Here is a 12,259-nt window from a genome sequence, read left to right on the forward strand (position 1 = left end):
TATGAAACGTGGTTAGGCTGCAAATTAGTCGGTTAAGATGCATTTGGTATCACAATTATTTTTTAGAATTTTCTCGATTAGTACCTCTATTTTGCCTCTACTGGTAATCTGGTCTTCAAAATTTAAAATGCTACAATTCAATATACCTCCCATTAATGGACCATCAACCAGTGCTATCACGTAACACCATGTACAAATTAAATAATTAAAAAATACCAAAATTATCCTTATTTATAGTTTTCAAACAATTTTACCCATTTTATTTAAAGTTGATAAAATGTTTAAGTAAAAACATACCCTCTGGAATTGCATTTGCCTTTGGCTGCTTGAGAAGCATCACGGTTCTCTTTCGAGACCTCAATAGATGGGTCTCCTATCTATAGCATGTTCAAAATGTCATTTTATTTAGGATCCACCTTATGCGGAGGATCATTGTCAGGTTCTACAATCTCTCCTTCAACATCCAATTCGATCAATTCACTCTCGTATTAGTAGCGGAGTGGAGGGAAAGATAACCAACAACATTATCATCTTGCTCACACGTTGCAACACAGAGTACCATTTCTAGCGGGTATAGGCGGACGAAAATCTTTTCTGGCTTCTACAAGACAGCAAGGGATCTCTTCGGTTGAACAGGTTATATTTTCATTTCATTGTTGCGCTCGCATCTATGGTTATAAGCTCTCTTAATGGCTTTGGCTTCTAGAGAATGCATGAATTTTAGGTATAAAAGAAAATTAAAATTTCAAAGCTCCTGGTTATCTCTTCAGTCTCCCATCATTGTCAGTTTTTACAATCTCTCCTTCAAGATCGACATCCGATTCGATTAGTGGCAAATGCATTCTGAAGTGGGAACCTGGGTGTTTTTAACCAATGGCATTATTTCATTACTCCAAGATTACAATCCTAGATTTGGGTGTTATTGTTTTCAATTATAGCGCCGGCAACACTTGGGTGAGTGCTAAATGCCTCCTTCACTAGGTGTTTGTTTTTTTTTTCAATTACAGTTTGCTCTCCCGTACTATAATTTTCACTCGATCAGTGGCAAATGCGTTACAAACACTGACAACCTTGCTTGTCTTCTTCGGCGCCGGCAACAAACGGTCGTCTTCTCCGGTAACAGTATGATTAAAAGCACTTCTAACATTGGCAAATGCGCTCTGTTCTGGCGATATTTTCCCAAATAAGTGGAGAAGATCTTCGTACAACACTCTTCGATATAATTTTCGGTCAATTTCAGCTTTTCTGGCGTCGTATTCTGCTTATCAACACCAACAGGAAGAACTGGTCTCTTCGGACTATTAGGGCATAGAGTGGTGAGCAGTGGTTCCCATCCTCAAAGGAATTGAGGTCATTTCCGTCATTTCAAAAAATCATTTCATTCGGTTTTAGAAAACATGTGGGGTATTTATGTCTTTTTCCATTCTAATTCACGATCCAAGTACCGGATTGTTGAGTTTTGAAAGTCTAAACACTGAGTTATGGCATTTGAATGTACCACCCCCAATTCAATCCACTAAGATCCAATCCAATATACTTTATTGTTGAGTTTTGAAAGTCTAATTTGAATGTACCACCCCCAATTCGACCCACTAAGATCCAATCCAATATACTTTATTCTTTTAATTTTTTATATAGCTTTAAAAAAATTATTTAGGACACTTATACCCTAAGTTAATAGTTTAGGATTCATTCAAAGTGTTCTAATTTTATTTTTATTATGTCTAAACTTAGAAACTGACTTATAAGCCTAAAGCCCTAACAAACTGATTTCATTTTAAGTTCCATTCAAACCGCCTAAAGCCTTAACAAATTGATTTCAGCCCATTCTCAGCCTTCAATAGTATTAGCAAAGTTCAGCCTACAGCCAACCAATCCGTCACTACAACCGATCACATGGGTCCTAGTTTCAAGGTGAAATGTGTGGACACAGATCATGTTGGAAGCATGTTGAAATAGTTTTTGTTGTGAGCAAATCTCAATCAATTGAATGGATGGTAATAGCAACCATATTAAACAAAAAAATGGACCCAAGTATGAAATGCCGTCCTTTATTCTTTTTATCTTGAACAAATTGATCAATTTAGGTTCCATTTAGGTAAAATTTTTTAGTAAAATGCAAATTAGTACCTTGTACTTTAAAGTTAGTCTCATTTTAGTACCTAAACTTCAAAACATGCCATGGCAATATCTAAACTCCTAAATACTATCAATTTAGTATTCATCATTAGCATTGCATCCCTTAATTATGTCATGTGGCAACACGTGTGACTTAAAATTTTTGAAAGTGCCATAATTACCCTTTAAATAATTGTTGAGACAATTTTACCCTTTCTACAAAACTATTAAAACATCGGGAACGGTAAAGTTCTTGTTTATCTCATTCAAGCTTGTTTCTACGAGTGATTGGAACAATTTTTGAACAAGTGATTCTTGTTTTCCATTCAACATACGTAACAAAGAATACAAATCATTTCAATCATTTTCACCCAATTACACAGAGTCATCCATGTATTCTCTAGCAATGTTTGTCAACTTTTAGGTCCCTATTTTCCATGAGACATAATGATTCTTAAAGTGGTTCAAGACACTAGAGTTAAGGATTAAAGTATTGGTATCAGGTATTGTATCAGATAACTCGGATGCAAATATAGATATGGATATGCTTTGGAAATACATGGTACAAACGAAAAAAGATGGATATACTAGGGAAATACACACAAATTTCATAAATATATTAATAACATTAAATTTAAGATCAAAATAATCATAAAATAATATATAAATACATAAAAATATAAATATTCAGGTTATATATATGAAGAAATGTATTACGATTAATGAATCGGGATGCATAATTTTATTTCTAGTGCATCAATCAAGAATCCAAGACAATAAACATATGCACCTATTATATCTTAATTATTATATCAATTATTTTTTATTTTACTATTTTAATTTTTTAACATTAAGAAAAAATCAACTAAATATTAAATTTTCAAGTGCAAATTAAAATATCAATTAATAATTTATAAAAATATAATCTTAACTTAAAGTATATCAAAGTTGTTCAAACTTCTAAGATGCATATCATATACAAATTCATAGTTTTTAATTACTAAAATAATTATTCCATTATTAATATTTTTATTTATATAAATTTTATGAAATAAAAATTCATTTTTTGAAATAAATGTAGATTAGTGGATTTGATAGATTTGATTTAGTATTACATTCTTCAATATTGTGTATATAAAATTTTATTTTTTTGTAAATAATAAATATGTTGTTATTACTTATTAATGTAAATTAAAATATTACTTAATAACTAATAAAAGTATGTAAAAATTTTAAGATTTATATCATGTGCAAATTTATAAATTTTAAGAATTAAAAAAATTATTATATTATTAATATTATATTTTTATAAATTTCTTGATATTAAAAATAAACTTTTTTATATAAATGTGGATTTGATACATTATTTATTCTATTAGTTTATAAAATACTATTTTTAAATTTTAGTTTAAGTTGTTAAATATAAATATGTGTTTTTTATTTAAATTGCATGTAAACAAAAAAAAAATTAATAAAATTTATTTTATTTTACATTAAATCACGAAACGAAGTGTGGCTTACTGGTTTGGAAATGAAGTGAATTCTAAACACATGTGAGGTGACTTGAGTTTGAATCACTTCATTCACAACACGTATCGGCTTGTATCAATGTGTATCGGCCATACAACGCGATGCACGAGAATCACTTCATTCTCCTTTGTTTTCTACCAATAAGTTGAGAAAATCCACTCTAGCTTTGTTTTTCATGACTAATCTTAATAAATGCCTTGCCCCATGTTCTAAATTTCTTGTCCAAACAAAACACTACATCTGCCTATGCATTTCCAAGCTAAGAATGCTAGAATCACCTATCAACTAAGGAATAACCCAATTGGTGCGCTAGATGAATTGTCCCAACAATAATGCGATTTCAAATTCCACAATTATCAAAGAAAATAATTGTTGATGTAATATTGTACTATTTAATTAAGAGAGTAGAGAAAAGGAGTGTCAAACAATGATTAATACCAAGAACACAAAACAAAACAAAATAATGCTAGAATCACCTTAAGTAGTGACGCAATGTTAGTGAATGAAGGAATGTGTCATTATTGGGGATGCATTGAAGCATTTCGAGATTTCGTGTCCTCCATTACCAATAAAAATCTCACCCGCTCTGGTTATTTGGACTACCATTTCTTATTTGACACCCTTTTCTTGTCTTTCTGTGCGATTATGGATTCAGGAACTTGTATAGCCAACACTATTGCTCTCTTGAACAATGGCCTAAGTTGTTGTGCATGCTTTGGAATTAAATGCACCAACAACCCCTAGTGGTGTCATTCTCGCAGTCCCTACTAACTTAAGCCTCAAAATTAACAACTCCATATAGTTATATTTGAAAATTTACATATCACATTACCTTCCATCATAACTGAATTACTCCCTATAACCCCTATAATTAGTTAATTACCCTACTCTTTCAATAACCCCTAGGTTTTTTTACAATAATAGAAACCTCTCTTATATTTTGATCAAATACCTCCCCTACAGTTTGAAGAAAACGTGAAGTTGCCTCCTTTTTGTCATCTTTCCAATGGAAAGTTCTGATGTAATGTATTTATTTTTTGAAATGCCATATTTACCCCTAGCTAGTATATATATATATATATATATATATATATATATATATATATATATATTTTTTTTTTTACTTTGGGCAAATGTAAAACACTATTCATTATACTTAACCTTTTGGCACTGCCACAAGCAATGCGAATCCAATGACCGAGCAGCAATAGTGACAAGTCTCACCATCCCTCACTTCCTCTTTTCTTTCTCCTCCCCCCTTTTTCCTTCTCTTTCCGTCTCTTGCTTCCAAGTTCCATCTTCTCTACAGCGAGCGAACATGGGAGAAACCATATTAGTCCAATAATTGCTTCATTCTTTCATCTTCCCATCATTCTTTTTTCGGTCCTTCTATCTCTCTCTATTAATTTTCCCTCTTTCACTCGTTGCTACAACTAAACCAAAGTAATCATCCATCACCAAACCAACCCGGTATCTTCCAATATTGAATCCATGTTTGCTCTCACGCCAACAAGATCTATCTCATCATCAATTATCAAATGTTAACAAACTGTGAGATATTCTCCATACCCTCAAATCAGTCTATCTTGGGTATCACACCATAAATGGACATTTGGTTTTACAATTCCAATTGATTGTAGGTGGTTAAAGACATCCTAAGCACCTAATTTCACACATACAAAGGAATAGTTGATTATCAGAAAACCTAGGTGATAGTTGCATCATTCTAGTGATTAAATTGAGGTGCCAACAGCTAAATACCATCATCATTCTCTATTTCTATAGTTCTATTTAAATTGTTACACTTGCTAACCCACCAAATTGACGACCTCCACCGCCATTGTTATCGAACCAAAGTTTCCCTCCTCGTCCCACCCTTTCTTTGTAACTATAACATCTCAATGCCGAGTATCTCATTATTGAAGCCTTGAAGGTAATAAATAAGGGTGAGGGTATCTCTTTTGTGCTATTAATCGATTACAGTAGTAGGTTGACCATTGATAGATGTTGCATATGGTACTTGATATGGCATTTTGGTAATTTTGATGGATCTATTATTGAAGAATTAATGGAAGGGAGATATTTATGCCTTTTTTTTCTAAACATAAGGAGAGATTTTGTTAGGGCCAATAGAGAAAGTAGGTTTATAAGATTGTGAAAATTAAGGGGAGTTTTTTTTTATTTTACTCTACTAATAAGTATGCACGTGGCATTTTTTTGTGATGATGATGATGTAAGAAAATAATATATTTTCAAAGTTTTTACAATTTTTTATATTTTTATATCTATAAAAATTATTCTTATTTGTCACACTATAATGAATATATGATATTAGATATGCCCAGATGTTTTCTACAAATATTTTTATATGTTTTCATATTTTTTTAATTATTATTATTTAACTATGACATCAAAGGTAAATACATTTTAACCCAAAAGGTTGAATTGTTGACTCTCCACCAAACAAGAAAATAACTCCACCTTTAAAGTTGTATTTTATTTTTATCACCAATAAAACAATTATTTTTTATCGCATTTATTTTTCTTTAATTTGGTTAATTAATATAGGATTAAATGAAATAATGGGGTTAATACCCTAAATAAAAAAAAAATTAATGAGAAGGAATCGAATGACGAGAAATGTAGTAGTTAAAATTACATTTTGTGCCCTCATAATTAGAGAGCTAAAAAATGGGTCGACAATAGATTAACAATCAAGGCTGAGATTTTGGCACCACAACCCTATTGCATGCATGAACCCAACTAACTACTTTACCCCCCTTGTACATCACCGTCTGAGAGCAAGCGGGTTCGATACGACTCGACACTAGCTTTGTATCACCTCTCACTCACTCAGAGCAACCACACCAAACTCGTGAAAATGGGTTCAATCCCAACACTGTTAAAAGAAAGGGGAAGAAGACAGATCGGGGGGAGAGATAGAGAGACAGAGGAGAGAGAGAGAGAGAGAAATGTCAAGGAATCATGGGGAAGATGAATAGTATTTTTCTTGACCGAATATTTTTATTTTTGTAAAATAATAAACATGATGCTATTTATTATAAATTAAAATAATAATTAAATGTTTTATAAAAACTTTAAGGTATATACTTATCATGTGAACATTTATAAATCTTAAGTACTAAACTATTTATTCTTTTATTAGTATTTTTGTATAAATTTCTTATGATTAAAAATCATTTTTTGATATAAATGTAGATTTGATAGATTATTTATAATAATACCAAATTTGAATAGATTTTTCTTTTTCTTTAGTCGAAGTTGTTGAACAAAATGTTATTTGTTTTATTTGCATGTGGATACCAAGGTTCAAAATATCAATACATCGGTATGGGCGTCTCAGGCGAATCAATACTCCTTTTTTTTTCTTTTTTTTTGAAACCGGTTTAGGGGAACCGATTTAGGGCTCGTCCACCCATGAACCGGTCAGACCCCCAATACATTTACTATAGGGGTGTATCAGAAAGGTCCCAAGACGATACATATCGGCCAATCCAGACCAATACATGTCAATACTTTGAACCTTGGTGGACACAAATGATTATAAAAGTCAAGGTTCAAACTATCATAAACGCAAGATATATCAATATGGCAATTTTAAGAAATGTATGTATTAGGGTATGCTTTAGAAACATATAGATACAAATGAAAAATAATGATACATATGGGTACACTAATAAACTGAAGTAAATCTTAGGGATTCAGCCCCCCCTACTTTGCTAGTACCCCACCCTATAAACTGGATCCTATTCGTGAATTTGACATCAATTCACAGTTAGGATTTAGTCCAGCCTTAGAAATCTTAAAAATAAACTGTAAAAACCCTAAATCTTAAATATATATATATATATATATATATATATATATTAGAAACAATAGATATAAGTTTTATATAATTATAAATTAATTATTTAAACATAAAAAACCTTACTTCAAGGGTTTATGTAAATTGTGAAATGTTAGGACACAATTGGTAGTCATTTGAGTTTGATGGAAGAACTAAAATTTATATTTATGTATCTTAGTTTTCATAAATCAATATAATTTATTTTAATATTTATTAGTATATAAATTTTAGGAAAAAGCATATGCTAAAAAATGATTAGGAAAACCTGGTAATTTATTAATGGGAGAGGCCAAACCCATGAGCTGGGTTGCTCTACATACTCGTATGAGAGGGATTGGGCCAAATGTAATTCAGTGTGCTTTGAGTTGCAGGGAAACAAAAAGGGATAGGGATTATGTACAATGACGAAAAGATGTGGTGCACCAATATTAAGAGCAACATTTAAAATAGTCGAACAAACAAACAAATTATTCAAAGCTCTCGGCAAAACATCCAAATCAATCACAAATATGTTTTCCTTAGGTGGGCTCTCAATGGCACATTCTATAATCCACACAAAGGTCATGTCTAGGAATACCGATGATGGCTTAAAATTGGAATTGATAACTTTGCTCAATTGATATAGTCACTATCTCACCCAAGCCTGGAATTGATATGGTCACTATCTCACCCAAAACAAATGGGAAAGCATTCTAGGGAATATCTCCTTTTTCTTGTCCAGTGGACCTAACCAAACGGACTGTAAGAGATTTCGCCTTCCTACAACGTATCCTTACCTTAACTATGTGAAACGATATATGGTACTTATAATTTAATCCTTAAATAAACCCTAAGATCACCCAAGAATTTAAAACCAAAACCCACCATAACATATCAAGAGGTTGTTGGATCTACTACAATTTATTTAAAAATGTTTTACAATGTCTTCATACAAATCGGAAAACATGGGTGAAAAGCATTTATTGGTGAATAGATGCCACATAACATAAGTTGAATCTTGAAAAAAAAAAACACCAATGTGTTTGGGGAACTTTAAAATTAAAAAATAAAAGCTTTCAAGCTTCCCCCCAGTGAGAAATGGCACCACTGGCACAAGGCCGATCCAAAATCGGTTGGTTTTATTCGATTCTGATTCAGCTCGGTGGGCAACCGCTAAGTAGATCATTAAATAACCGCATACCACATAGTTTCCTGTAGATGATCGGCCCCTTTTGATAGTAGTTTTTCCATCAACCACCATCGTCGTACCTACCTAACCATAAGCTGAAAGATTGGCTATCGTAAACAAAGACGATTACAGGCTTGAGGGAGATTTAAGATGGAGAAAATTCAGGCTTAGAAGCGAAACAAGTGATTGAAATTTAAGACAATCGAAGTATTTAGAGATAATTTTATATTTACATTAAACATGAAACTGCTCGCGAAGAGTTGAATCTCATTGGTAGAATTTCAGGGGTCAAATGCTTCTGCAATTTCGCTAAGGATGATAAATTAGAGAAATAAAAATGTAATACTAGATTTTAGATCTCATTAGCAAGCTATGACATTAGAATTTGACAGCCATAAATCCCGGCATAACCTCTGTTTACTCTTCATGAAAGAAGAAAACCGAAAAAAAAAAGGAAATCAGAAAAGAAGGTAAAAATCAAGATAAATGAACATAGGAATATATTGAAATCTTAACCAATTCTTATCATTCAATACCTCATTGATTCTTTTCCATCAATAGCTCAGAAAAGATACATAACCCCATCAATGAAAAGAGAACAAAGAAGAGCATACATCACATATCATCTATATTAACAGATAACCATAAGAGATAAAAACAAAAAATGCAAAAGATAAAATAGGCCGAAACCCTAACCACCGAACCCATAGAGAGTCCTGCCCTGTCTCTTGAGAGCATAGACGACGTCCATAGCGGTGACGGTCTTCCGGCGAGCGTGCTCAGTGTAGGTAACGGCATCACGAATGACGTTTTCAAGAAATATCTTGAGAACCCCACGAGTCTCCTCGTAGATGAGACCACTAATACGCTTGACACCACCACGTCGAGCCAAGCGGCGAATGGCAGGCTTGGTGATACCTTGGATGTTATCCCTCAACACCTTACGATGCCTCTTCGCTCCTCCCTTTCCTAATCCCTTACCTCCCTTCCCTCTTCCTGACATTTTCCCCCTCCCTCTGCAACTCTTCTCCCTCGCGCGAGCTTTTCTTTTCCCTCTTTCTCTGCTTCTGTGTCTACTCGCTTCGCTTTGGTTTGCGAAGCTTTGACCGGTCGGTCCTTTTATAGCTTTGTCCAGTTAAGCGAACGAGTTTACGCCGTAGGATTGGACAGCGATCCGTGAAGTTGCTTTAGGGAGAGGTCTAGTCCGTCAGATCATAAAAGCTGAAATTTTATTGGTTGAATAGACAAAGCGAGTATCGGCGCTTTGTTCTCTTCTCCCGCTCTCTTTTGGATTTTGGAATTTCTGATTTTGCCGAGCGGGCTAAAAACTTCACTTATGACTGTAATACCGCCTTTGTTTTCTTCTTCCACTCGATTGTGACACGTGCACAAAACAAGGGTGTTATGGTCAAGATCTAGATTGCATAGCTTCGTTTAATACACATAACGACTAATTGATTACGATGTCCTCGTTAGATGCTACATGATGCAACTTGATTGGTCCTAATCAATAGCACTATAATCAGGTCGAATTCGATTTATCAAGTCATATCCAAATCTGATCTGACTATCAAAGCCAAAGCTAAGGGGATGTCAAAAAACCAGAAAATAAGGGGACCGAAATCAGTTCCTATTTTAGTTCAAATCCCTTTCATGGTGCTCAAAATTTTAAAGAAAATTTAAAAATTGAAAAAATAACATTGAATTTATTTAATTATATATGAATAGAATGTAGCAAAAATTTATATTTATATATAATCTATCCATATGCAGAATCTTAATTTATTTTGTAGAGCTATAAACATTCAAAAAGACTATAATCCACATTTTATGCACCAATGTGCTCTTGAATTGGCATCAATTCCAAGCGGGCACCTAGCCACCTACCCCAATAATACTTTAAGCTTACAAATTCTGACCTTGGCTTGATCAGTCATTTTCCCTATAATTTATACATGCTCTTTTTTTTTTTTGTCAAAAATGGTATACTCTACCTCCCATCCAATCCGATTATTAAATGGCAGATTCAGCTTCTTTACTCTTTAGATTCTCTTGCATCATGGATTAAGGTACATCGTCTTCATAAATCCCCCCTCCCCCCTTTGTTGTTTAAGTTGCTTCCAAGAAACTATTCACTTTTAGAGGGTGTTCTTTTTCTAAATTTTGAGAGGGGAAATTGGTTGATGGGATTTTGATTCCCTTTAAACAAAAATCCTATGTTCTATTTTCAATTTTATGGTGGGATCAAAAAAAGTTTATCTTCTTGGGATACCTATCTCCTAGGTGGATAAATATCCTTTCCACCTTGGAAAATTGTCAACACTTGAATGGGACAAAAATACCCTGTAATAATAGACTTTATAATTAAAATAGTCATTGTCTTATTTGCATGGGAAATAAAAGAACATGGGTGAATGCACTTACCCAAAGAAGTGTTTCCATGAAAGACTTACTTGAAAAAATAAGTTAATGAAAAACGAACATGACCTTGAATTATCTAACAATTATCTAAAACCTTCCTTATTTGTTATTAACCATCGTGTTCTATAAACATGTAACATCCTGCGATTAATATATTGTTAGAAATTATTAAATTATTCTTTTAAAATTTCTCCAACTTGTTGTTGCTCAGCCCACACATGAACGGGATTCCATGACGTGGCAACGAGATGCTGGAGGTGGCAACATCGGCGACGGTTGTGGCATTGCCATCTGTGGAGTTATGTGAAAAGGGACAAAGTGTGCGATGTGTAAAGAGATCGGAGGAGGAAAAGACGTGTGTGAGATGCCTTGTGGTCACATGTTTCACTGGATGTGTACACTGCCATAGCTTGCCAAGAGGAATACTTAACCTTGTTGTAGACTCCGAATTCCGACGAATGATGTGATGGAAAGATTGAGAAACTCTAGGGTGTGCTTGTTATACAGTTTTGTATGCCCTTAGCTTCAATCAAAATGATGTACTTTATGAATTTATTGTAAATGAATAAAAATGCATTTTTGATTCATGTTCCCTTGGAATGTTTCTGTGTAATACCCTTAAACTAGACACTTAATGAGACTCGCGTTAGTTTAGAATGTTCACAGCCAGTGGGTCGGTCTGGGAGACCTATCCTGATAATGCTGACACTGTGGTGCCACCAAGTCGGTTGGGATGGCTTGTCTCAACTACCAGGGTTAGACCCTAGGCACACACAGTGTGGGATTAATTGAATATTTGAACTGGACCAGATTTCCAATATTGCCCTGGACCTTGGAGATTGATGGGCAAAACTGGAAAGTTACACCCGACCCCTAGACTTGATTATGATACTGCACTAGGTGTCGGATTGGGCTGTCTTTGATGTACCAATCAGTGAGATCCTTAGCGGGGGTCAAAACCTGGGTATGTTGGGACAGTCTAAGAATTCATCTGAGTGGGTGATTATAATGATAGGATCAGCCCCTTTGTCAGACAAAGGTAATGATCGGGGATGCACTCTCACAGATGGAAACCAAGATTGCCGGTAGCCAATTTCAATTGTTGAGATTTGTTTTGCAAAATATATTTTATATGAGATATAAAAGTATATATA

At 33.7% G+C, this 12,259-nt stretch overlaps 1 protein-coding gene and 1 long non-coding RNA gene across 2 annotated transcripts; one reads left to right on the top strand and one right to left on the bottom strand.

The window, feature by feature from the left end:
- Positions 1-434: 434 nt before the first annotated feature.
- LOC148864942 (uncharacterized) lies at positions 435-1,562 on the top strand. Its single transcript, XR_016110419.1, has 2 exons — positions 435-954; positions 1,124-1,562. It is a non-coding gene; the product is annotated as an uncharacterized LOC148864942 (long non-coding RNA).
- Positions 1,563-9,185: 7,623 nt separating this feature from the next.
- Positions 9,186-9,783, bottom strand: LOC148864943 (histone H4). The gene has a single exon (XM_088980021.1). The coding sequence runs from the start codon at positions 9,685-9,687 to the stop codon at positions 9,376-9,378; it is 312 nt and encodes a 103-aa protein (XP_088836147.1). The 5' UTR covers positions 9,688-9,783; the 3' UTR covers positions 9,186-9,375.
- Positions 9,784-12,259: the final 2,476 nt, after the last annotated feature.

The sequence above is a fragment of the Nelumbo lutea genome, chromosome 3 (assembly GCF_056320005.1).
Source record: "Nelumbo lutea isolate HS-2025 chromosome 3, American lotus-T2T, whole genome shotgun sequence".
In the NCBI taxonomy this organism is placed as follows: domain Eukaryota; kingdom Viridiplantae; phylum Streptophyta; class Magnoliopsida; order Proteales; family Nelumbonaceae; genus Nelumbo; species Nelumbo lutea.

Coding starts and splice junctions, on each gene's coding strand:
- LOC148864943 (XM_088980021.1), bottom strand. CDS start 9,687: ATGTCAGGAAGAGGGAAGGGAGGTAAGGGATTAGGAAAGGGAGGAGCG.